Source organism: Eupeodes corollae, chromosome 2, assembly GCF_945859685.1.
Source record: "Eupeodes corollae chromosome 2, idEupCoro1.1, whole genome shotgun sequence".
Lineage (NCBI taxonomy): Eukaryota > Metazoa > Arthropoda > Insecta > Diptera > Syrphidae > Eupeodes > Eupeodes corollae.
The window spans coordinates 32334622-32362547 of record NC_079148.1 but is presented as its reverse complement, the minus strand read 5'-3'; the positions used below and the strand labels follow the sequence as shown (position 1 = coordinate 32362547).

The 27926-nt window shown below is 30.1% G+C and overlaps 1 protein-coding gene across 3 annotated transcripts in view; it reads right to left on the bottom strand.

The window, feature by feature from the left end:
* Positions 1–27926, bottom strand: part of LOC129944220 (otoferlin-like) — a 199237-nt gene that overhangs the window by 58683 nt on the left and 112628 nt on the right. For all 3 annotated transcript variants that reach the window (XM_056053516.1, XM_056053515.1, XM_056053514.1), the window contains exons 4-5: positions 20091–20277; positions 2467–2537 (exon numbers count right to left, since the gene is read on the bottom strand). In XM_056053516.1, the coding sequence (XP_055909491.1) occupies positions 2467–2537; positions 20091–20277 (258 nt within the window). The remainder of the gene's footprint in view (positions 1–2466; positions 2538–20090; positions 20278–27926) is intronic.

Sequence of the window (27926 nt, the reverse complement as noted above, 5' to 3'; positions counted from 1 at the left end):
TTGAGAAATAAAATGGGATTTGAATTTTTGACACATTTTTAAATCTTAAAATGTAATACATATTTTTAAACAGACCTTTTGGAAGAAATTAGCTAGTTCTAGTGACCCGGTCGTGCATTTTATATCTTTCAAAATTGATTTTTTACTGAACACAAAAACTTTAAAGATCTTAAAAAAGTTAAATAAATGTACTTTTTGAAGTGAATGTGCTTTGAATGTTCAAAAACTGAGAATTAATATAAGAGAGAATATAATATAAATGTGCCAAAAACTGCAAAAGTGACATTTTTATTAACCTAATGCATTATTGAATAACATAATGAACGTATCATATCTATTGATAAAAAGGCTTCGAATCTCTTGGATTTTAGAGTGAAAGGGATTCTGAAACTTGTCATTTGTGAGTGCCACACAAAAGTTTCTTCACAACTTATTTTTTGTCTCAATTTGTTTTTATTTAATTTTTAGAGAAGTAATGAATTTAAATGCACCTATATCCTTAAATTCAAGAACCAAACATTTTTGTCTCTACTATTTTTAGGTTCTGTTGACTCCTTCAAGTTCAAAATATTTTCTATCATCTGTGAGTAAGCAGTCTGATAGCAATAGTAATATAAGACTCCCGAAAATTGAATTCGAAAAACTATTTCAAAAAATCAAGACAATTTCATATCATATCAGATCCTCTCTCATTTTCTGGGTTTTTGAATTTGTGTATAATTCTTCGCAATATTATAAATGGAAACAAGAAAAGTGTATATTACTTTTGAAAAAAGGGTGTTTCAAAACAATTTCTTACATTTCTGCAATGCACCAAAAACCCTCTAAACTTTTAGCTCTTGAATGGCATATTTAGAAAACTGTTGGAATCTTGGAATGCTTTCATATGTAGTAAATCGTCCAAATTAAATAATATATTATTTTATAACTAAAGTTGTCATTTCAGCCCTTGAAATGTGTATATGAAAGGTTAAGATGCACACTGTGCTATTTTAATTTTGTCAGCCTCCTTTACAGAACATTTTAAAGTGGTGAGTGAAAACTCATCTATAGGTATGTATATGGATCCGCCCTTGGTGACTGACCCATAATTGTATCTTTCCAACTTACTTATATAAATGCACTTATTTCCTTAAATTTAAGAACCAAACAATGATCTCTCTACAATTTTTAAGTTTGGTTGACTCCAGTTTACGAGTCAGTAGACTGATAGCATAGTAATAATAGACTCTCTAAAATTGAGTTAAAAAAAACTACGTCAAAAAATCCAGACAATTCTTGATATCAGAATCTAACTCATTTTCTGGGTTTTTTGAATTTTTGTAGCGTTTTTCGCATAAACAGAAATGGCAACAAAAAAGAAAAACAACAAAAACCCTCTTGACTTTTGGTTTTGCTCTTAAATATTCCATATTTAGAAAACTATGGACTACAGCGTTCTGTAAAAATTTAATAACAAAAGTTGTCACTTAAGCCCTTGAAATGTTACATTTTAGGTTAAGATACACATTATGTTACTTACATTTTTTTAGCTTCCTTTATAGGACATTAAAGAACATTTTTAAGCGGTGAGTATATGTTAAGTGTGTGCCCCCCCCCTCCTGATTAAAAGTCTGGACCCGCCCTTGACCCATTTTTATACATTAAAGTGAAAAAATTAAAAAAAAAATGTGTGATTCTATTCTAATGATACAGACTGTATAAACATTTTTAAACCAACCACAAAGCAGTAAATGTAGAAACTTTCATGCAATAAAATGGAATTCAAAGAAAAATAATTTAAGGAATTCCCTGTTATACAAAACCCATTCTTTACACATTAAGCTTTTGAAAATAGAATGTATTCATAAGTGCTCTGAAATTCGTTTCTCAAACTTTTTTTTACTAATTTAGTCATTCTCTCCTCAAAAAGAGATTAAATTAAATATACATTTTTGTTTGAAATACAATATCCAAACATAGAGGAAAGTTCTATTAGTTGTTTTAGGTTCATATTCAATGCAAAAGCAAGAATATTGAATTCTAAATGCACATTCAACCACATGGACAAATGGAAATGAAAGTTTAATGGATAAACTTATTTTTGAGAAACTAGTTTTCAACGAAGTAAAACTATTTTTTTTTTAATTATTTCTTGTTATAAGATTGTTTAAACGTGTAAACAGAATCTTATTAAGATTTAATTCGTGATCAAATACAGCTCAACAAATTTGCATACTCAAACTTAATTACATCATCTGACAAAATACTCGTACATATGTTAAACATTAAAACATTTTTCCTTTCATTAAAATTATTGATTTAATCCTTGTCTGAATGAAAAGACCTTGACATTTATTTGGTCCACATTGCGTCTGATTCGGTGCGTGAATGTATTTATGTATATCCAGCTTTTAACACTTTTTCTCAAGTCTCGCATTCATCAAAGTTAGGGTGCGATTATAAATTATTGCCAAAAGCACTTACCTCAATTGGTCTGTTTGTACTGAAATCCACCAGCTGGTCTTCAACACTTATGAATCCAGTCTCAATGAGTCCTGAAATTATAAAATAAACAGAAATAAAGTGATAATAGCTTTTCACCGCGCAAAGTCAAAGTGGCAGGATAAATTTATTATAACATTATAATGAATTATTTGCTTAGACCGAAAAAGCGAAAAATTTAGGCATTTAAACATGTTTTACCACTTCAGACTTTCAAACATTAAAATGGTTTTAGCTACACTACATAACATACCCACTAAACGACTGTATCTTCATTTCCAAAAAATAACAAGTAAGAGAGATTATTTTTTTTCTATTTAAATTTTTATAAGAGGCCACAATCACTTCTTGAATTCAAATGTGCTCATATTTTCAATGAGTAGGTTCCAGCTGAATTGTGGAATTTTAACAAAATCACGCACAACGCACAAGTTGTGGATTTTAAATGCCTGTTCCATATTTTTCATTTATCTGGATGATGGCATGGACCACGCATTGTTATGGGTTGCGACGAAAATTAAAAGAATACGTGATCATTGTTAAAAATGTATGAAATATTTGTATATTGAAGTTCCAATTCATTGGAAATTTATTTTGTTAAAAAGTCCTTCTGGTGTTTTACAAATATTGTTCAGATTTTGTTTTATTCATATTCCAAAAGAAGGACATTACGTACTTACAGTGAGTGTTTCTTGATTACAAAATGAATGAAAAATGAGAATCATTGTGTTTCTTTATATAGAACAAGGCTTTCAATGGTTTTTACAACATACAAGTTTAAAAAGTCTTTTGAAAAGATTTTTTTTTAAATTTTTCCATTACTATACTTTACTGACCAAAAATTTACTTTGAAATGATAAACCATGTATATGTATGAGATAAGATCAATAACACATGAAAACATGACCTTTTTCTTTGATATTATGTAATTTAGATAGTTTTATCGTTTAATGGTAGATATAGTCATTTGAAAAAAGGTCGTTTTTATAGTCAAGGGCGATTTTTCAATTGAATAAGGTTTTCCAATATGAGGTTGAATTTTGTAAGTTAGTGATGTGAAGAACTGAAACCGTGTGTGGTACGTCGCTATAGAACAACTAGAAATAGGCTTAAGTCTTGACGACGACTTCACTCTTTGGAATTAGACAATTCACCAAGTACATTCAATTGTTTTATGTTGCATACAAAATTAGGTTTCAGTTAAAACAAAAATTCAAGTCGGTCGATCACCAGCAATATCATAGCTTCGATGAACCTAACAATTCCACGAAATAGTCCGGATTTTAATCGAAAGATCATCTTCAGCTAATATGCAGACTTTTCCATTTTCAGCTTTTCACTTTTTGATGTGGTTTTTAAGTGGAAGGTGGGATTGTGTGATTAGGTATTAAAAAAAAGGGAGCGCTACCAATTCATATTTAATGATTTCTTATGTCCAGATAAGAAAGATATTGATGTGGACGAAGATTATTTTAAACTTTATGGTATCTATGACAAATGCCGAATTCGTCATAAAGAATTTAATAAAAGCTGTATAGCCAATATCGTTTTTATTGTTAACGCCACACATCTACCTTTTTACCTTAAAAAAGAGTCTGGAATGCGGACCATACTCATATCTTTTAAATTTTGTCCGACTATTGGAAGTTAATATAGTTCTTTGTTTTCAAGATACTTAAGCCGAAAACATTTTTTTATTGTCTTTTGGTTGTTTTTGTATGTTTTCGTTTTGTATACAAATAAAAAAATTAATTAGGATTTTCTAAAACATTTTACTTAAAGTTAAAACAATATTTTCCATATGATAAAGTAAGTTTGAATTCAATAACTGTTTTTGCCAATTGGAAACTGGTTGGTTCGAAAGATATTTTTTAACTATTCACTTTTTTTAATTTTGCAATAATAAAAAAAACACCCACTAAAGTTTATGAAAGTCTTTACACATATAAAGGCTTTTAGAGGTTGTCTTAATTCTTGAAGAGGATTTTTCTAAATAAATTCATGATGGTTTTCCAAATCAATAATCCCTGCTTTCAATATTCGTTTTTACAATTTAAAGCATTTTATATGAATCTCAACATACTTAACAAAAACCTAAAGCAAATGCTTAACCATTTGTGCTAAAACGGTTTCCAACTGAAAAAGCCAAAACGGTTTGAAAGTAAAGTAAGTTGTAGTCTTGCGAGTTTTTGAAATATATTCAAACATATAAAAATAATTTTGAAAACGGGTATTTTTAAAATTTCAGCAAATAGTTAAAACCGAAGTTTAATTCGGAATCAGCACTAAAAATTGACTCCAAAACGTAGTAAGACTATGAGATCATTCAATTAAAGGTTTGCTCAAAACTTCATATATAAAATCATCAAACCACTTATTGTTGTTATTTTTGGTTGCGCTCAGCATTTTTAAAGTTGCATATTTCAAAAACATGATGATATTTCTGATAGAAAAATTTTAAGGTAAGATTCGAATTCCAGACAACTTGAACCTTAAAAAAAATGTTGTTTTGTTTCTGTTCACGAAAAAAACATAACTTTGTCGACATGTGATTATAGATTGCTTTATTTTTAAATTTGTTTAAATTTTTTTCAAAAATTATTTCAAAAGTTATCAGGGTGGGTCGTAACACTTTTTCAATTTCTACGACCTTTTACAAAAAATGTCTTAAATTCGTCAATTAAAATCAGTACTTGTGAAGTTGTTGAATGTTGACATCATAAACAGCGGAACAATTGATTCGTGGCCCTTAAGTTTCTAATTCGAATAATCAAAATCATTAATAAATTTGTATTATTTTAAAAACGTTTTTACTTGTATTCTTTCATATATTCAGGTCTTACAACTAATTGAGTTTAGTTTGCTGATAGTTATTTAAATATTCATTAAAATTTACATCTATTGGGTTTTCCAACAAAAGGTTTCATTTTATATAGCCTGCTATTTGGGTAACAGTAAGTTTTGGATATGCAAATGACTTGGAAAATATGGGAAGGACCAAAATACAAAAAAAGTAAGTAAAGTCCCAAAGCAGACTTTTGTCAAAACGTGACCATTGATAGGTGTAGCGTCTAGAAGATTAGATAATTCATTTACTTGCAGCACTGTTGTTAATGCTGCAAACGATATCAGTGCTGTATTCAAGCATAGAAAAACTGTTACTTTTCTTTGTTTGCTTGGACTAAGTATGCAATTGAGCAATAAAGTCCTATCGCAATGTACCAAGCGGACGTTGTATAAAAACATCATCACGCCGCGCCGGTCTTGCTGTATGGTGCAAAAGCATGGACCCTCTCGCAGGTGGATCAAGGTAAAGTATTAAACACCAAGCCAGAGGAAACAGAAGTAGAGGTAGACCTCATCTCCAGTGCCGTGAGCAAGTTGAAGCCGATACACACCAACTTAGTATTCAAAACTGAAGAGAACAATCTAGAGGTCTGGTGAAATCTATTACTTCAAGAGCAGCAGCATGCTGCACACTATCTCCAGCTAACTTCAAAGTTACTTCATTAAAAAAAAGGAATTTTCTTGACAGTTTTTCTTACAAACTAAAACCTACAGAAAAAAACCAAACATTTTTGAAAAATGTTTTCCGAGTGAAGTAACTTAAGAACAAAGAAATATATTGACAAACTTTTTTACCCTACAAAAATTGTTGTTATTAATATTTTCTAAGACGTTTAGAAATATTAACAGCTTCTTTTTTTTTAATTTTCAATTTTAAGACTTTTCCTTGGAAAAACTAGTAAATATCTCAATATTTTGGAAATTGGTAACAAATACAATTAGCAGAATTTAACCTTTCAATTTCCTTTCTTCTTTTAGCTTATAGCTTCTGATTTCTATAAATTTAGAATTTTCAATTCAATGCAATTGAAAATGCATTATGCTTATTTTTATATTCATAATATTTCATGAATTCATTTTGTAATTTGATTAACTCACAAAGCAATTTCACATAACTTGTTCACTTCCTTTACAACATTAAGATTTCTCCAACTCAAGCTCACTGCAGCGCATCCAATTTCGAAAGGATATAATAAGACTTATGTTGTACCTATTTTTAAATTCACTTCAAAGTAATATTTTCGTTTCAATTCCTAGAAAAACACATTAAAAAGGGCATCAAAATAAAATTTATAATAATAGTTTTCTTAAAGTTTTTCTTAACAATCTAAAAGATTCTATTCCATAACAACTCATCCAAGGTTCTTGTAGCATATCAAGTTATATTCTTTGGAAAAAAAAACAAACTTTTCTTCTTCTTTTCGTCTTGAGTCTGGAGTAGGAATTGTATAAAATTACGACATCTGTAAGAATATAGCACAATCGCAATATCCCTTTGCAGAGTCTAAGGAAAATACGAAAGATTAAATTCTATAAAAACCTATAACCATCAAGATTGCCTTTAAATACTTTTTCTTCTTCAATTTGTTTACTTTGAATATAATTCTTTTTTACTTTCGATATAAAAGTTGGCTACCAAAGTTAAGTTATTGACTTTCGAAAACAAGAAAAATAAAGAGAAAATTAATTTATATACTAATTTTAAAATACTGTAACCTTCAATATAACTAAAAGTATAAACTTCAGACGAAATAATTTTGTGAGTTTCTAAAATTAAAATAACATTCTCAAATAATATTCAAACCATCAGGTGTGCTGTACGCATAATACGAGAAAATGAAATACCTAACGACAAAGTGAGGATATTTATGGAGGAAAAAACTTTTTCCTGATTAAATTCAAGAAAACTTTCTTAGAATAAACCAAACCAAATCTTTTCAAATCAACTTTTGTTCTGGGGTTTTCTCCTGGAAGCTCGTGAATTTTGAATCAAGTGTGAGGTACTAAAGGAGACTTGGAGTTTATATTGAATTTGATTTTTATATGAGTAGCAATTTCTTTTTCTTTATTTTTCATGAGAATTTGAGATTTACAAATATTGAACATGGGGTTTTTCTTTTTCGTGGAATCAAATATTTGAATTATGTGATGATATAAAGGGGAAAGAAAAAAAACAGGATATCCTTAATTCTATTTGTTTGCACATACACATACATACAAATGCATAAAGTCGGTTACAGTTTTAATGGAAAAGTTGATTTTGTTAAGACTTGGCACTTAAAGCGTTTCAAGTTATCACTTCTTATCCTCAAAGTCTAATCCACTTGAAGGGATTTATTGTAAAGTGAGATGATAGAGATTTCTTTAGAACTTTAATATTTAAGAACAAATTAAAACATTTAAACAAAATTAAAGTGCATATAGAATGAAATTTAAGGATTATGCTCTTATAATTGAAATGAAAGCTAGAAGTTTCTTTTTCGTACTTTTTTAAGTTTAAAAACAATTTTTTGAATTTACATTGATAAATTGATAAATTTGTCGAAATTCAGAACAAAAAGTGTGTATTCGGAATCTTAACATAAAGACGAGTTTATGTATATGTATATATTACATTATGGTGTGACATAATGTAATGTGTACTTTAACTTTACATTTAATTATTTCAAGGGATCAGGTGACAATTACATATTAGATTATCTCAAAACACCGTTTTCTTGCAAGGTATGACATAACAATTCAATTTGGACGACTTCCTAAATTCCAAAATTTGTGTTAATATACCCTTCTTAAGGGCTAAATATAAAAGTTAAGAACGACACAAAAATATAGATGCAAAAAACCAGAGAATGCCAGTAAAATTGATATTTTTTCCTGGGAAAATAAAACAGAATTTAATATGAAGAATTTTGTGGTGTATTATCTTCTGATGCAATCTCCGGTAATCTATTATTAATACCATTTGCATTCTGCTAACTCGCAATTTAGAACTAATGCTAGACGACAAATTTTTAAAAAAATGACTGCTTTTGACTGTCGACTACAATAAAATGCATGACTGGACTGGAAAATGTGCCTAAAAAAATGTGTTTCCAAAAATTGTTTTCTTAAAAAAATCCTTAATTTTTCAAAATTCGTTTTCGACAATCGTTAGAGCAATTATTTTTTTCAAATTACCTAATTTTATTTATATAAGATTTTGTTTTAAGTTTAAAAATATTTTTTGTATGCAATTATTTTAAGCTTATTAAAATACGTTCATTTCTCTTTAGTAAAAATTTGATGACCCATTTTCGAGATACCGAATTTCAAAAAAAAGTTTAATAGTTTTTTTAAAAAACATTAAATGAAAACAATGACATTTTTGATCATCAAGTTTTATTGAGACAGTTTGTGGCAGTTGATTAGTTCTTGAGAAAAGTTAAAAACAGTTAAAAACAATGTTTCTATGGTTAGTACACTTCTAGGGCAATACAAAAATATTTTGTTTTGAAAGAAGCCAAGTTAAGAAAACAAAAACAAGGAATTTTTACTTTGGGAGGGAGGTCTACTTCCCCGCATTTAGGGCGTAGGGGCACTTTTAGAAAAAATTAATTAAATTGCAAAAAAATATTAAAAAACAATGGCAACAATTACAATAAAGTACCATAATGCAATTAAAAGCCATAAGTTTGTTCTATAACCTGTATTTAAATTAAATAACTCATGTCAATAGTTAAGAACCATTGTTTTCAAAGTTGTGAAATGCAAAAGTGCTTGCTTTAGACCCCTCTACAAAATCCCGTTATCAAATCCTGGAGCCCAAGTTATCTTACTGTCCCCACAATTGGCATACATTTAAAAGAATATTCAATCAAAAAAATATTTTTTACCTTGAGTTGTATTTTATTTGAAACAAGTTTATACTTATTTATATTTAAAAAAAGAAGAACTTGGCATCTGGAAAAATACATTGAAATTCATTTGTTAGTCTACAAAATAAAAACAAAACTCACTCACAAAGTTCAATTCTTTTTTATAGATGTTGGACTTTGCCATTGAATTTGGAATACAATACTGTATGAAAAGTTTCATCATTTAAGTTATTTTTAACGACTTTTTATTCAATGCGGACCGTATATCAGCTATAACTAGAGTGTTTTTAGTTTTGAATGCATCTAGAATTCGAAATTAATCGCATAATCACCGCCATTTCAATTCTAAGGTTGTCAAATTGGATGGGCGCCATGGTGGCCAATGTGAAATTAGACTACAAGGAAACCTGTGTATTGCATTGATGCACACTGCACAAACCTTGCGACGTTATTGACGCTTGCATTGCCTTTAAATTTGTTCATATACTTAACTTATTCCTTGTCTAATCTCTCGATGTCGATATATGACGACAACAAGTGTGGGTATGTTTGAATAAGCAATTTTTTTTAGTAATTTTTAGAAAATTAGAAGGGCTTTTCAATAAAAAAAAATGTCACACATTTAACTAATGTTATGACACTTCAAATGACAGTGAAGTTAGACAGGTTTCAAATACCACAGCTACCGACTTAAAACCACGAATGAATGATACCATACTGTGGTCAGTTTTCCTTAAAAAAATAACACTAAATTGACTTAAAGTCTTAATGTCGACAGAAAACAATGGCAAACCCAATTTTTCTATCTTCTTGTTTAACAGAAAAAGCTTAATGTACTGTTTGAAGTGAAATTCATTCACTAACATGATTTGTTTTTTTTTAGAAAAATTGTTTAGGTTTTAAATGAAACTTTTAGAATGCTTCTTATTATTGAAAAATGTATTAAAAATCTATAAAATCACATTCACCCACTGCCACGCCTACTCTTATTATGTCTTGAAAACGGTTCATTTAAAATAGTTATCCATATTGCAACAATGATTATTTTCAACTAATCACAAGGATATTGGTACATTATTAACTTCCCATAGGAAGTTATTGTAATGGGTCCGATTTGTCAAATTGAAAATTTTGACATTTCTCGACGTTTCAAGGTCCCTAGAGTCGAAATAAAAGATTTTTAGAAAGATGTCTGTGCGTGCGTGTGTACGTACGTTTGTACGTCCGTACGTCCGTACGTTAGCGACGTTTTTTTCGTCGTCCATAGCTCAAGAACCAGAAGAGATATCGACTTCAAATAAATTTTATTATACAGATAATAAAGCAGAAAGATGCAGAAAGGGCTCTCAAGAAAATTGCGTCGGTAGTTTTTTTACCATAGCAGTTTGAAAAAAAGGTGAACATTTTGGTTAACCCTTAATATCTTACGAACCAAAAACGCTAGAGACTTGAATTAAATTTTATATAATATATTGTAACGTGATACCAAACAGGTATATTTTTGAAAAAAATCAATATAACGGTTTTTTTTAAAAATCAATAAAACTGAAAAAAAAAATTGTCACCTCCAAAATATGATTTCATCTCTAAAACAATTTTGTGCAACGAAGAATAATGTTTTTGACATCTGATAAAATTTTGAGAAAAATCGAATTGACAGTTTTTTTATAAAAAATAAAAATCTAAAAAAAAACATTACTCAAAGTTCGTAAAAATAGAATATTGATTCAAATATCTTTTCAAAAACTTGAAATTTAGGCTTCAAGCTTATTTTATCTTATAGGAAATATTGTTATCAACATTTTGAAAAATGTTGAGAAAAGTCGAATTGACAGTTTTTTTACAAAAAATAAAAACCTAAAAAAAAAATTTATAAAAGTTGGTAAAAATTGATTTTCGACTCAAATATCTTTTCAAAACTTTGAGATATTGGCTTTAATTTACTTTTATCTTTCAAAAAATCTTGTTGTCAACATTCAGTTAAAGTTTGAAAAAAATCGAATTGAAAGTTTTTTTACAAAAAATAAAAAACTAAAAAAAAATTTATAAAAGTTGGTAAAAATTGATTTTCGACTCAAATATCTCTTTAAAAATTTTAAATATTGGCTTCAAAGTAATTTTATCTCATAAGAAATATTGTTTTCAACATTTGGTAAAATTTTTAAAAAATCGAATTGACAGTTTTTTTTACAAAAAATAAAACTCTAAAAAAAACAATACTAAAACTTCGTAAAAATTTACTTTAGACTCAAATAGCTTTTCAAAACTTAAAAATATTGGCTTGAAACTTATTTTATTTTACAGAAAATAATGTTTTCGATATTCAGTATTTTCATATAAAAATCCAATAGTCCGTTTTTTCATAAGAAATAAAATCTACAAAAAATAGTACTCAAATTTGGTAAAAATTGATACGAGTACATATAGACAAACTTTTAAGCAAGACAAATCGACAGACGGGATGGGAAGTTATCAGTGTGGGTCGCATCCCAGCCTCTTTTTTATTTGGTACTTGAGCACGACTTTAACATTTTCCAAGGATTGTTTTTTTGTTTTCAATTGTAATAAGAAATTCTTATTTCTTTAATTTCTTTGAAAATATAAACTAATGCAAATTTCGTATTCTACAGTTATTAATCTTAGTTTAAAGTTAATGTTTGAAAACTTTACCATTATTATTCCTATTTCAACTTTTCCTACAGATCTGGAAACTATTGAACAAATCACGAATATTTACTGATATAAGAAAAAGAGGTAACAAAAAATCAATCAAAAAATCGACACTATCCACTTTTATTACAACTTAATTTTTAAAGTAGAGATGCTAAAAATTATTTTCGAAAATATAGTCACTCACTTTTTCCACATGATTTCTTCATATCAGTTTCTAGGATTTCTATGAAATTTTCCTGATTTTGTTATTTCAATCTTTTGCTTTTTTATATTTTATAAATGTATCTTTCCATTGTTGCAGTAATTTATAAATTGATTTTTAAAAAATCGCCTCAGTGTTCTAAGAAATCTAAGTAAGATTGTTTAAAAAATGAAAAAAATGCATTGAAACTGTGAGCAATATTCTTTGATATTTTTAAGAACATGTAGCAGGAGAGTTGAATCATTAAATTTTTTAAAGATCATTCGCGCCATACCAACGATTCTATTGAAACTTTTATTCAAAACTTTACAAAACTTAAAAATAAAATTTATTATACATTAAATGAAATTCCTTTTAAAATTTCCTAAAAAAATCGTAATATTCGGTTATACGGTTTTAAAAACTCGTTAAGAGTGTCGCGGTTATTAGAAAATAAAATAAATTTGATAAACAGGATTTATTTAAAATCACTATAGCCTTAGTATGACCAAATCGTTAAGTGTTTTCTAGACGCAGACTTCTATAAAACGAAGATTGGGATGAATATTAAAAAAAATAGTTCAGACTTTTATGCAAAATTCTGGTTGAAATTATTAACGTTTTATAATACTAAGCACACATTTCAGCCAAAACAGCTGGCTTAACAGTTGTGGGTAAGTTGAAGAAACTTGAAGGGTTAAATTTGAAGCCGTAAAGATGGTTTTGGAATTTCGTCGCAGCGTTTGCTTGGAAAGAGTAAAAGTAAGCATGCTACTTTTCTGATGACCTGAAGCCTGTGTGTTTATTGATCTGACGAAATTTAGCTAAAAATGCTTATGTTGATACCGTGATCGGCATGTGAACCACCAAATATGAATTCAAGTGGGAGTCTTCATTCAATTTTAACTTTCTTTCTGATTCGTTGTGAGTTTGAATGAAATGTCTTACTACCATAACTTTTTTAACAGCTCTCAAGGAATTAGGGAAAAAGTATTTGTACGGATTTTATTCATTGCGTTTCAAGTTTAATACAAGTCGATAAAAATACTTGTAAACTAGAGTACATTTAAAGCACATTCAAAAATTTGAATATATAGCGGTTTTCATAGTATTTTGAGAAAATATTTTGATATTTTAATGTTCATGAAATGCTCATATCTTGTCTTGACAAAAAAACTTGGACGAAAATAGTTTCTAGGTGGAATGTAAAACTCATTAAAAAGTACAATCGCTGTCTTTTAGAGAATTTTTCTTAGAAATTTCTGGCGTGGCAAAGGTTGGATTTCACTTAACGAATGTATTGATAGTAGAAAACATTACCAAAAATTGAAAAAAATAAAAGACATGCTATTTCTTATTATTTAAGCTTTTTGAAAAATTAGGCTGCTTTCTGATTAAATCTCACTGCAAAGTTCGAAGAAAAATGTAGGTGACTTTAAAGAGTCCAAATTTTTAAATCTTTTGAATAGAGATGATAAAATTGAAGATCGTTTAAAAACCAATCTCCAAAATACATTAATTTTTAATTTAAAAAAAAAGTAATTTGTTATATTTTTAAAAAAGATAAAATATATAAAATTCACCATTACTGTATTTTTCACTTGCATATAATAATTATATGGCAAACATTGCATACGTACGATATTTAGAAATTGAGATTTTAATCAAACATTTAGTTAAAAAAGTCAGCTCAATGGGCTGATTGAATTCACTCAAGTTTTAAGCAGATTCGCATTAGGCCTTTCCCTTGCACAAGCTCCTATACTGTCCCAATAGTAAAGATGATCAAAAATATCAAATTTTATATTTTGGATTCGATATCTCACAAACGATTCAAATTTTTTTAACGAAAATCATATGTAAAACGTAATATTAAAAGGATCTACAAATATTTTTAAAGCGAAATTGAAAAATTGTATGTATACTAAATAACTTGAGAAACCATTCGAACGATTTTTTAAAAAATTAATTTTAATGTCGGTTTTTGATTAATTAAATGGCATATAATTTTTTAAAGAAAAAAAGTATTTAATAATTCAATTTTTTAAATTTGAAAATATAAGTACTCTTTGGGATATAATGATCAAGCTCGCGTGACCCAGTCGTGCACTTTTTTCAGAAAGATAACTTCTTAAATAAAAAGTTAATTAATTTCAGCATAATTGTATTTTTTAGTCAAATGAAAATTTTTCAACATAAATAAATTTGTTCACTAATTTTGTATTTTTTCAAAATGACTATAATTATTACAAAAACAACTCAATGCACAAAAAACTGCAATCTTTTTGATATCAAATAATTGGGATGAATGCGAGATTTGAAGTCAAAGTCTCAAAGTGGATTTAAAAATTGCAATCTCTAAACTGAATTAAATTAGATCTTTACAAAATCGGGTTTTAATAAAAGAATATATGATTTAATAACAACCCTCTTAAATTAAGCTTACAAGAGATGATTAAACTATGGATAATTCTTGGATGTAAAAGCTATTGTGTATCTTCTTACACGCCATAACTTATCGCGGACCTGTTTGTACATATATGTACTCTACAAACTAATGGATTATTTTTTGTTGACTTTAGAGCACCACAAATCTTTCCTTTTAATTTTAAGACTCTTAACATGCAGCTTGTTACTGACATTAAACTCCACTATCACTGTAAATTTTCATACAGTCCTTTAATCTAAGTTAAGATGTCATAAACTGTAACAAATGATCTTAAAGCTACACAAGGTTAAATCTAAGTAAAATCTTAACTTTTTTTTTCCTTTTTCTGGCACATGAAGTTAGTGTTGTTGGTAAATTAATAATTACCCATGCATATGTTTATACCTGGGTATATGCTGCATCACACATTTGCCAAGCCTTTTATTCGTGAAGATATGTAGGATTATGTATTCGAACAAAGTAAAAGCTACATACCTACATATATAACGGTAAGAGAGTAAAAATAGCATGTCCTTGCGGAAGCATTTAATTAATCCCACGCCAGGCTATTAGCTCCTTATGCATGCACTCAGTGCTACATAGTACATGCCAACACGTTTCTGTACATGCAATTAGACACCTGGGTGGCTTGGCCAGGTATCGTATATGATCTTCTGATGAGGGGTGTGTGTTGTATTATGGTGTATATTGGCATCATACATACAATGAAACGGTTAGTTAGTGGCTGGATTTATTAGTTGGTGTTGGAGTGTATACATGCAAGTATTTATAACAAAAAGAAAGAACAAGAACTCCATCAAAACGTATAAAGGATACGAAGGCTCACAGGATGATGATGACGATGATGGTGTTATAGTGGTGCAATTGGGTCAATGTCTGGAGCTGTTTTATCCTTTTTTTCTTGTTAGACAAAGCTTGCATTCAGGACATTCGTCATTTGGCATAGGAAAAGTTACGTAGATCTCTAGATATATAGGTTATTTGGTGAAGGTATAGTAAAACCTTTTTCTATTTCTGCATTCTAGGCAATTGACACTGTGCGCCGTGCTGATTGCTGTCAAGTTGTTGAATGAAGTTAAATTGCTGCTGTCAGTCACTAAATATATATACTTTCTACGAGTAGAAAAACCAATAGAAAAGGAAAGTAATTCATTCCAGTTAATAACAATCATGGTAATGGGGAATAAAATAATTGTGGGGTGAAATAATTTCATAAGTAATATATTTTATGTATAGACTTTTGTATAGTTCTAGGACTTTGCATCAGTTTATCTATAAGAGCTAGTCATAAGAAATTTATTAAAAAAGGACCATTATAAATGCTTATTCATTGACATGTTATTTATCCGGTTTCTTATTACTCAGGGAGAATGAATTAATTATTAATATTCGTACATATGTGTATCTTATTGTTGGGTGAAAAGGGTAAACTTCTAAAATTCCTTTCATTTAAATTAATTATTCGATTATATTTTGTTTGCTTCCTGTATCAGTTGGAGAAAAAACCATACGAAAGTAAGGGTTTCATACTTATGTGTTTATCTTTTTAGGCCTAGGTTAGATCTAGACTCCAAGATTATTCTGGTGGTTGAGGGTGTTTTTAATTTGTATGTACTCGTATATCCGTAATAATACGAATGCTAAATCTGTTATACTTAAGGCAATTTATTGTAAGAAGAGATTGAAAAAGGCTTACATTCCCAATGTGCCTTTTAAAATAAGTCAATAATAAATTATTTCTGATAAGAAGTTTAATTTGTAACAGCTGTCATCTTTGTGTGTCATCTTTAGGCATGTTTCTAATAAAAACTACAATTTTACTAAAAATGGAACTTAACATTGAAGTTATAAAATTTCAGAACAATAATGGTAAACATTTTGGAGTCATATATCTCAAAACTGAATTACTTTTTGGTCATCTCGCCCAGATCTACGATAATGATTGAAACATTTGACAGGTTAGGATATTTTAGTCATGTGAAGTAGCTTATTCGTGTGTGTTGTTCAACAAATGACATTATAATGTATTTAACATTACATCTTAAGGCTTTTAAAATTTAGTCTATTTAAGTCGCTAATTGTGTATTTAAAGTTCTTCATTTTCTATTTTTATTCCATAGGGTTCATCCATCAGCGAAGTGTCGCAATTGATTTTTAGTTTTAACAGGTTTGATACGTTTTGTGATAATATTTTGCTTATTGAAATATATTAATGTATACGATGTCTGTTCTTAACAAGATGTCTCAAACATGAAAAATGCACCTTTTGATTCAACATGTTTATGCTTTTTTTTGGCTAGCCACGTGAAAGATTAGGTTTATAGCTATGTCCCACAATACCTGAAAGATAGAATTCCTGATGTTATCAAAGACATGCAGCAGCGAATATGCAAATTGGTAATCGATAATAATGATTTTTCAAACCTTCTTCCAGAGTCTATTTCGAACACGTTCACAGGTTATTATTTTAAAACTGCTTTTGAAGATATTTCTTCTGCAAGTTTATTTTCTTTTATTATTCCTAAAACTCAAGAATATTGTCATCTTACATCAATACATTTTCAATTTCTAAAGGTTTATGCGTGACAATATTGTTGAGCTAAGCGAGTGTTTAAGTCATTTTTTCAACGAGTCTTTTAAGTGTTCCAAGTTCCCAGATCTTTGGAAATATTCACACCTAACGCTAGTTCATACAAAATGTTCTAAGATTTTAATAACGAATTATCGTCCTATTGCGAAATTGTCTTCATTTCCTAAATTGTTTGAATCACTTGTCTGTGCTAAAAATCAACATCGGTTTGTAAAAAAAATCTACAATTATTAATTTATTACAATTCTCTACATTTTGTTTCGATGCATTCGAAAAATACTATCAAGTCGATTGCACCCCTACTTTCAATTCAAATATGAAGTCATGAAATTCTTCTTATTAAATCAAGTACTATTGGATTTAATATCGTTTTTTATGTGGATTTCGTATATCTTAAACATTTATATTTAAGCGTCGTATTCAGGAGTAACCTTTCATGTCAATTTGAAGTCTATTCTGGTGTACCTCAGGGGAGTCACCTTGGTCCATTGCTGTTTATTTTATTTCTGTTTTAAATAATTCTATATTGCTAATCTTTGCAGATGGTACACAGTTTTTGACACATCTAAAATTTTCAAAAATTTCAGTTTGACAAATATTACTTAATACAATAACTTCAAAGGAGGGATAAAAAAGTTTAACTAGCTTATGAGTACAAAAACGAAGACTAAAGACTTGATAACAGTGATTTATCAGGCGTTAATGTTTTGCTTGGGTTTTTAAACAGTAGTAGGTATTTTAAACTCTTGATTAAGGAAGAATTATTATTTCAGTGCCTTATCTGGGAGTCTGTGAAATATGACACTTAACACATAACTTAAGGAAAAAATTCACATTGATGTTTAAAAATGGACTGTTTTTGTTGTCAAACATTCTTACCAATCCGCTAGAAAGAATCACGTTTCCGAAAAAAAAACATGTTGAGCTCTCAACACCTTTTGTTTCAATTAAAGAATTTGGATCAGCTTATCTGCTAAAATTTCAATTACATTTACCATTCATTTTTTAAAGATAAAGATGTATGGATAGTAAATAACTTAAACCGAAATGGTTCAATACTAAAAATGTAAAATACCGGCACTATAAATTCAAAAAAACAATAGATTTTCATTCCAAAATTAAATAATTTTCCCAAAAAATATTACATATTTGATTAACTTTCCCTTTTTTTTTGATAAATATCCCAAAAGCGAATTATCTTCTTTTTTTTTTAAACTCAAACAAAAAGTTGAAAACCTACTTTAAACTTTAATTAAATTTGAGATTTTTTTTTTGTTTCTTTGAAACAAATTTTGTGTAGCCAAAAACTTTAATGAAATTTAGTTTTTTTGTTTCCTTTTTGTTAAAAATTTAACACAGCTATTCGTCGTTCGTTGTATGGGTACACCTACCTAAACTTCCTGGTTTTGCACTTGACCTACATTTGCAACCCAAAAAAATGGTAGAAATAAAGACAAACATAGGAAATAAGCAAAACAAAGGTATCATAGTATACGAGTTCCAGTTATAAGCTGTTTGGGCGCGCATGACAATGACAGTGCTGGACTCAAAAAGGGCTTTAGAAAAGAGGCCTGCTTATCTCTCAATTTTTACTTAAATTCGTTGTTTTAGTTACTTCGTACATTTTTAAATTTGTACACAGCCTATATTACTTAAGTATTTCAGGGCTTAAAACTACTGGAACTGTGGTACTTATTGTACCGAAGAACATGAGTTCTTTTTATAATATTTAAAAACAAGTACCAAGTAAGAAGTATTTACTTAAATTTTACTTAATTTTTAAGTATTTGAAGTACTTCGTCAATATTTTACTTATCTAAGTGTTTTATTACTTTATTACTTGTAAATGCATGTGATGCATGAATTGTTACAGTATTTTATAAACGTTAGCGCACAAGTCCCAAGTTTGTGAGTATACAAAAAGTAGTAGTAAGTAAAGTACTTCGGCAATACTTTTATTCAAAATTAAATAAATGTTTAAAAAGAATTTTATTTGGAATATCATCAGGAAAAAGTTTTTACAAAGTTTTTTCAGGTACCAATATTAGAAAACTCATAAATGACTCATTCTTTAAAAACATTTTCTGTGAAGTAAGGATTGAGCTCCATTTCCCCCTGTACATTTTATAGATTTTTCACAAGAATGAAAAATGTGTTTAACCTTTGAAAGCCACGAAAACTTCAACTCTTCAAAAGATATAAGCCTTTTAGACGTGGGCCCCTAAGAACCTGCCAATACAATGTTGCTTAAAATTTAATTCGGCACTGTCAATTGGGGTGTACTTTTAATGTCTATATTTTGAATTTATTTTCACCTACACCTTGGGGAGATATACCCATTAAAACCTTCATATAAATTTCCTCGCTCCGTTGTTTAAACCATCAGGTACATCAGGTGAACAGGACCAGTTGCTGAGTCAGGAAGGATGGTGCTTGTTGTATATTTTCCCATGGTCCATGAGGCTTTACATTTAGAGAATTTTCAAATATGAAGTTGTTTGTATGTTAGGCCAGGCATGTTATATCCCTGATCCCCACCCAAAAAAAGAAGATGTTCCGGAACATTTAATTTCCCCTAATGGATGTGGTTTGGAGCTTAACTCATCCACCAAAATGTGCTTCTGCTCCACTGGTGGTGTTGGTTTTTATCTTCCATAAGGCACCATCATCAGCCAGGACTAAAATGTGGGATGTTGGGTTTGGGGATGATGGGCGGGCACGTTTTTGTCTGTCTGAATGCCTGTCTGTCTGAGCTTTAACTTGCTCTGTGCCTTGAACACGCTTTCGTCATTGTGCGACAAAGAGCAAATAGCTGTTCATTTGGATCATTTATTATAATTTTCTCATTTTCTTGTTGTTTTATTAAATTTCCTCTTTTGTTTCATTTGAAATGGGTTATTTCAATATTAACAATAAGAAGGGTACTTATTTGTTCTTGAAGGGTTGAGTTTTTTTTTACCTTTTTCTCTGTTTTTCGAAAATATATTTTGATCTGTGAAAACTGTTTCTTACCTTGCATCAAAATCACATATTGGCCGATACATTTGCTGCTACTGCTTATTGTTCCACTGCTCCCTTGTCGACTTGAACTTGTTGAGCCGAGTGCTGTTTTTAGGAGTATTTTTGTGGTTTGTGTCCGAAGTTCGACAGTGAGGGTTTCTTCGGCGGTGGCTGGTCGAGCAAGCGGCCATATAAATGACTGGAAAGAAAGGAAATAAAAAATGATAAATGATGATATTTTGTTGGCAGGTGGGTTTATGTGTTGAAAATTTTAAAAGCTATTAACCACTTGGTTGGAGCCTTAGAATTCCCTGATGAGGGAGGTGTTATAAAGAAGATTAACTTTGGGAGTAACGGGTCGACTGTGAAAAGAGCTAGAATCTAAATGATGTCGGGAACCAATTTGCTTCACATTTGAAACCTGTCATGAACAATGTTCGTACCTGTGAACATTGCACTTAAGGTCTTTTAAGATCACCATGGGACCCGTGAAATAGCTTTAACTTTTATCCATAAAAATTGGAGCGTATAGATAAATCAGATTGGCGTTGTCTCAATCAATCACGTTTTAAAGGCAGTAAAAGGAAGGAAATAAGTACTTAAATTTGGCTTCGATATTGACATTTTATGTCGAGACAATTTGTGGTGGAAAGGTAAATCAATTTAAGAAATAAAAATAAATATATACAAGGAAGTGCTTGATGTTTTTTTTTTTATTAAGAGAAAGAAATTGATGTTGAATTAAATAAGGTCCTATCGGTTCGTGAGATAAAAAGGAAGTTTTCTTTTATTATAAATAAAAACACTTCAATGTTGGAGATGCAACGTCTCAAAAAGTGGTAAAATATTCTTAAAATTAAAATACGTTCACAGAGTAGATTTGAAAACAAGTACGAAGTATTGGAAAAAAGCAGGAAGGTTTCACCTTGATATGGTAGATAGTAAGCTGAAAATTAATTTGTAACTTCTTTATACCTTGTACATTATAAGTTTCGTTTTAGTTGTTGTTTCGTACAGTTTAGTATCTACAGTTTCGTTTTAGTTGTTGCAATCGGTCCAATTTGTCTAACTGAACATTTTAAAAATTTCCGACGTTTTAAGGTCCCAGGAGTGTAAATCAAATATTTTTAAAAAGATGACTTTTTTCATCGTTCATATCTCAAAAACTAGTAGATATTTCAACTTCTAATGAATTTTGTTACACAGATAATAATACAAAAAGAAGCAAAAAAGACTTTCAAAAAATTGCGAGGGTGGTCTTTTAAAAAAAGAGTAAACATTTTGGCTGACCAAAATATCTTGCGAAGTAATAACGCCAGCAACTTTAATAAAATTGTATATTATATAAAGTTAATTTGGAAAAAATAAATTAATTAATTTTGTTTAAAAAAAATTCAGAAGAGTATAAATAGTACCCTTGGCATGGTAGTTAGTGCGTTGGACTGTTATCTGGTTAGATCAGTATTTATATTTCGACAGACATATAAATGCTGCTCTGACCAGGGCCAGAGGAGCCTTCGCTCTTACGAAACGGCTGTTTTTTAGCAGTCGGCTTGACCCCAGAGTGAAGGTAATTTGCTACATGGCCCTCATACGGCCAATGATCGTTTATGGCTGTCCTGTGTGGTTCAACGTTGCCCCTTCCCAGATGGAGAAGTTTCGGGTGTTCGAGCGGCAGTGTTTAAGACGCTGTACCGGCTTATATCGAACAGCCGAATCTTCTTATGTGCATTACTATTCTAACGAGGTCCTATACAACGGAGCTCGAATCAACAGAATTGACAATTTCGTGATAAAACTCGTTCGAGGTCACATTGCAAGAGCTACATATGTCTTCGACCAACAATTTAATTTTCGGGGCGTTCTATCCGAACGACGAGTATTTTGAAAGTGCACGCTTAAGCGGGTTCATTCCACCAGATGCATTCCTCTTTTTAGACAAATGCGGTCTGATACAGGATAGATTGGCAGTTCCGTTAATCTACCACGTCAGACGAAGAACCGTGGATAGGCGACTCCCGTACAGTCAGGACGTCATGGCACTAGGCGGAGCGGAGCTCCTTCGGTTCAGTAGGGCTGTGTCCGAACGGGACCGAACTGATAGGCTGAAGCAGGAGAACCAGTTTTGGTGGCTTCAATCGGCACTTGATATTGAGTAGCCGGGATGGGGTTTTAAGCCTTGGCCGGCTTACATACTTGTTTTATAGTTTTAGGGATTAGTTTTAAGTAGAATAGGCATGGTGGCACAAAAGAAAAAATACAAAAAAATTAAAAAACGTACAAAAAAGACAATAAAATATAAAAACGAAAACGTTAGATTTGCTGCTGTGGTTGTTCTAGTTTTAAGTAGTTTATAGGTAGAATAGGTAGTTTAAGTTAGCTTTAAGTTTTATTTAAGGACCTAACTTTAAGTCGTTTGTAAGTAAAAATAAATAAAAAAAGGATATTGATATTAGTTTTTTGTTCAAATTTTCTAATAAATACAAAAATAAATGAAATGAAATTTAAATGAAGTAAAATAGATCTTAGGGCAGAAAGGCATTAGTTTTAAGTGTTATAGTTTAACTTAGAGTGTCCGTATGGGACCATTAAGTTAGTTGTAAGTTATAGATAATTAGGCTAGTTTTATGAATTTTTGTCTAGCTTTAAGATAGGTTTAAGAATAAATTAATAAAAATGAATTATATAAAAAAAAAAAGTGCGTTGGACTGTCATGCAAGGGGTTTTTTGGGTTCAATCCCTGCCTGTGCCACCTTAATTTAAAAAAAAAATTTTCGCGGGTATTACCTTTTGCGAGGAATTGACAAATCCTTCAAGAGTAATTATTGTCATGAAAAAGTGCTTTCTCAAATAAGCCGTTCGTATTCGGCCTAAAATTGTAGGTCCCTTCCATTCCTGACAACAGTACTCGCACACAGGAATGGTTGAGAGTTGTAAGTCACTAGGCCCTGGTCCACAACGGACTGTTGCGCCACCCCATTTGATTTGATAAATAGTAAAACTATATTTTGATAAATTGAGTTTCTTAATACATTTATTAGTGTTTTTTAGACTTAAGTTATTTTACCAAAACACCTTTAGTGGCTTTTCATTTATCAAGTATGCTAAGATGTTCTTAGGTCGGTTAAATTCGTTATTGTGTTTTTGTTTTTAATATGGTTTTAAATATGGTAAAACATCTTTAGTTAACATAAGAAATGTAAATGGAAAAAAAGTTTTGTGGCAAAAAATTTATGTTGACATAAACGAATTTTTTAAATTATACCGAACACAAAAACAACATTAGCTATTTTACGGAAATAATTTATGACTTTTATAAAATAAATTGATTCACACGATGAATCATTATCTACGTAAGTTAACCTTTTGCAAAACCCTACGAATTTAACTTAAGCTATTTTACAAAAAGTCATAATTTTCTTGTTTTAAAAGATTTATCAACGAGTGAATAAAAGAAAAATGGTTTGTAGAATTCAAAGTAGAAATATAATCGTCAAAGCCTAGGAATTATTCTTATACTAATGAAGGTTGGTACAAAGGAAAATTCTTCAAAATGCAATGTGATCATGTAAAGATATTGAATTGTAAAAAAATATATATAAGTTTATAAATTTTGCTAAAGACATTTTATAAAGGGTCCGCCAAATAACTTTTTTTTTGAAAATGCTATAAAAACATCGAGTACAGTTTTTGCTGTTTGGTACGTAGGGCGCACAATGAGGAAAATGCGGACAAAACCTATTTTTCTGAAAGTAGATTTTTTATTAAACAGAAAATGGAGACCAGTAGATTTTCGGTCAAAGTTCAAATATCGTGAAAAATGATAAAATATTGGTTTTCCTTAAATGATCAGTATATTGTGAAATTTCAAAGTTTTAAATAATTTTTTCTGCTAATATGATTGAAATAAATAGAAAAACGATACCGTATGTTATTTTATTAAAAAAAAATTGGATAAAATATTTTTTGACGAAGAATCATTCTAAAGGGTGTCCCAAAATTAACGCAAGATTTGAATTTGCCGCCATTTGTGCAGTAAAGTGTTGGCAACCCTGAAAAAAAGCAATTTGACAGCTAACAATATAGGGTTATCAAAAATGGAGCGTTACACGATAGAACAACGTGTCTTCATTTTTAAAGAATATTTCAAAAATAGTGAAAGCTTGGCGGGTGCAGTTCGAAAATTTCATACAAAATATGGTCGGAGTAGTATTTTAACTTCGTCAACTGTGAAGAGATAAATAAAAAAATTCATGGAGACTGGATCCTTTGGAGACGCCAAACACACTGGTCGTCCAAAAATAAGCCGTTCAAATGGGAATGTCGAAGCAGTGCGTGAGAGTGTTGCTGACAATCCAGGAACCTCAATTCAACGTCGTGGACAAGAATTGCAAATTTCAAGAACCTCTCTACAGCGTATACTCACCAAAGATCTGTATCTTCATGCTTACAAAATTCAATAAACACAACAATTGAAGCCTAATGACCATGGACAAAGAAGAGAGTTCGTTGAATGGATTATTGAACATCCACAAATGGACCCTGATTTTTGGAGCAAAATCATCCTAAGCGATGAAGCACATTTTCATCTTGATGGCTTTGTCAATCGCCAAAATTGCCGCATTTGGGGTTCGGAGAACCCACATGTGATTGTCGAAAAACAAATGCATCCACAACGCGTGACTGTATGGTGTGGATTTTGGGCTGGAGGCATAATTGGGCCATATTTTTTTGAAAATGATGCTGGTCAAGCAGTGATTGTTACTGGTGCTCGATATCGCGACATGATTACACAGTTCTTTCTGCCAAAATTGGATGATATTGATGTGTCCAATATGTGGTTTCAACAAGATGGTGCCACATGTCATACAGCCCGTGAAACAATTCAATTATTGCATGAGACATTTCCAGGTCGTGTACTCTCTCGTTTCAGTGATCAAAATTGGCCACCTAGATCGTGTGATTTAACACCATTAGACTTCTTTTTATGGGGTTATTAGAAATTACAAGTCTATGTCAACAAGCTCACAACCACCCGTGCATTAAAGGAGGAGATTCAACGCTCATCAACGAAATTCAGCCACATTTATACAAAATAGTCATGGAAAATTTCAACAAAAGAGTGCGCATGTGCATGCAAGGCCGTGGAGGCCATTTGTCCGATGTGTTATTCCATATACAACCCTATCCTATGTACTTTACGAGTCAATAAAAATATAACTATCAAAAGACTAAAAACGGCGTTTTCTATTTAATTCAAATCTTGCGTTAATTTTGGGACACCCTTTATTTTTGTGAATTTTTTTATTTCACATAAGGTTTTAACTACTTCTTCTGTTTGCTTTGTTTTCAAACTATTTTCAATAGAAAGTATAGGGTCTTAGCAAAATTTTTCAGTAAAAATCTGGATACGTCCGGATGCGGTTTTTAGAGTAATTTTAGGTTGGGAAGTCATGCAAAAAAATATGAATAAATTAATAATTTAGATTATGGAATTTCATATTTTTGCTTTTAACCAATTCTGACGATCATATATGGTAAAAAGACGTTTATGTGAAAAAAACTTTAAATAAGCCGGCACTGAGTTAACAGAATTATATCAATAAGTTTCGTAGGAAGTACTCCGATTTTCTGAAATTGAAAGTGTCTCGTAAATGGTTCTAACAATATAATATAGATCTTCGGAAAAAATTAGACAATGTGGTAAACAGAGGTTTATATACTGTGTACATCCCTTTTTATTTAGCTTGCAACTATTTTGCATTTCGTCTCTTTTTCTTTACCTATCCTCAAAGCCACCTATGGACCAGAATATGAACTTATTTTTGGTTCATAAAAAAAGCTCTCAGTAGAAAGCAATATCGCTTGTTGTTTTTGTTTTGAAAATAATAAAACACGGCTAACATGTTGAAACTTTAAAGTGTCAAATTCAAACCATTATTTTTATCATACGCTATTAGCTTTCTTCTATTTTGGTAATTTCTAAGAGTTAACAGTCCCAATTTTTTGTTAGACAATAACAATAACTATTTTCCAATTTTTCTCGAAACGATTTGGTATATGGGTTATAGTTTCCTTTTTTATTTCCGCAGTCAGTGGGGTATGGTGTTGCATGATATATGTGCAGTATATACTCCATGAAGCGTTTTCTTTTATCATTTCAAAATACATTACATGTTTTATTTTAATGAAGAATCCATTGCACTGAATTTCAGTTTCTCTAGGATTCAGAATTTCAGCTTCTACAATATCTTTTTTTCTAACTTTTTCCGGAGTTTCTCCCGAAAAGGAAAATTGAAGAGCTTGTAAATGATGGGTCGAAAATAGTCGAATGTTTTTCCAAATTCATTCTTTATTTTCTCGTTGAACAAGTTTTAATTGGTACCATGAATTTGAGAAATAAATGTCTATCAGATATACCTTCCATTGAAACTTCATAGATTTACATTTTACATATATCAAATTAAGTTTATGTGAACTAATTTGAATTTAATTTATTTAAGAATAGATAACTTATTAAGATTAAAGCAATTTGTTTTTATTTTATTTACTTAACTAATTTTTTTTATTTTGTATTTATTATTTGAATTTATTTTTTTTTTGGCAAAATCGACATCTTCTCTAAGCGTTGTTCCCAGCGTTGCTTAAGCGTATACACTACCATATTCGTTTAGCAGAAGAAAACTACTTATCTGTCAAATCAGACATGAGCTAAATGTTACCATTCACGAAATAAGCACTGGTTGAAAAAAAAATTATATCATCAACCATCATAGTTCCCTTTGAATTGACTAGGATTTGGGTACCTTCAATACTGATTTTAGAATGTAGGCTGGTAAAGTTCAAATGTACACATAAATGGTGGGGTCAATTAAAAATTAAAAAAATGTAATGAAATTGGCGAAACTAATTTCTTCCAAGATTAAGCAACTATTTTAGCTGAAGCGTATTCTGACTCTACAATTTTGCAAGAACTTCTTGATGGTTTAGAGCTGTAGCTCACGGATTGCTTGGTTGAAGTTGGCCTTAAAAGCTTGAATCGTTTCCAGTTTATTGCCATAGTATAAGTAAAAATCCATGTTGTCCGAAACTTTTTCCTAAGCCTTATCATACGACGAGACCCTATGAGTCTTGTTCACCTAGATAACAGTCTCAAGAATGTTTGTACAAACTTTTACATACAAATTTCAGTGTCAACTTAAGTTTGGCCGGGGAATTCGTTATCAACAAACTCAAACTAGTTAAGCGACAAATTTTGATATGATATTAACATTTTGTCAAGATTTCAAACGTCTTAAACTATTAGTTTTAAACTATACGATATGATAAAAAAAACACACAAGTTGAACCACGTTGTTTAATGTTGTTGCTTTAACTTCAATTAGATCTAGACTAATCTAGCATAATTACCATAGTGCGGGTATTGTTAGAAATCTACATCTATGCTTTATTATATCCTATAATCTAGTACCTAATAATCTTTATCTACAAAAATACATTGGTTTTCATAGCACAGATAAAAATGGTAAGCTTAAGGTAAATTTTATATGAGGAGTTTTGAGTAATTAAATAAAATAAAATCTACTAGTTGTCAATATTTAAAATAAAACATATACATAAGAAATATTATTTTTCGTAAGCTTCGATCTAAATCAATACAAGGTGAATCTGAGTATAATTGCTAGAGCTTATAGTCTTTATAATCTTTAGATAATTTGTTTCACGTCTTCGAAAATTTTATCCATAAGTATCCAATCCATACAATACCTACATAACCCTATTATTAATACCGAAAGTAAAAAAGTTAAATTATAGTATTTTCATCACTCCTGCCATCAAAAACGTTTA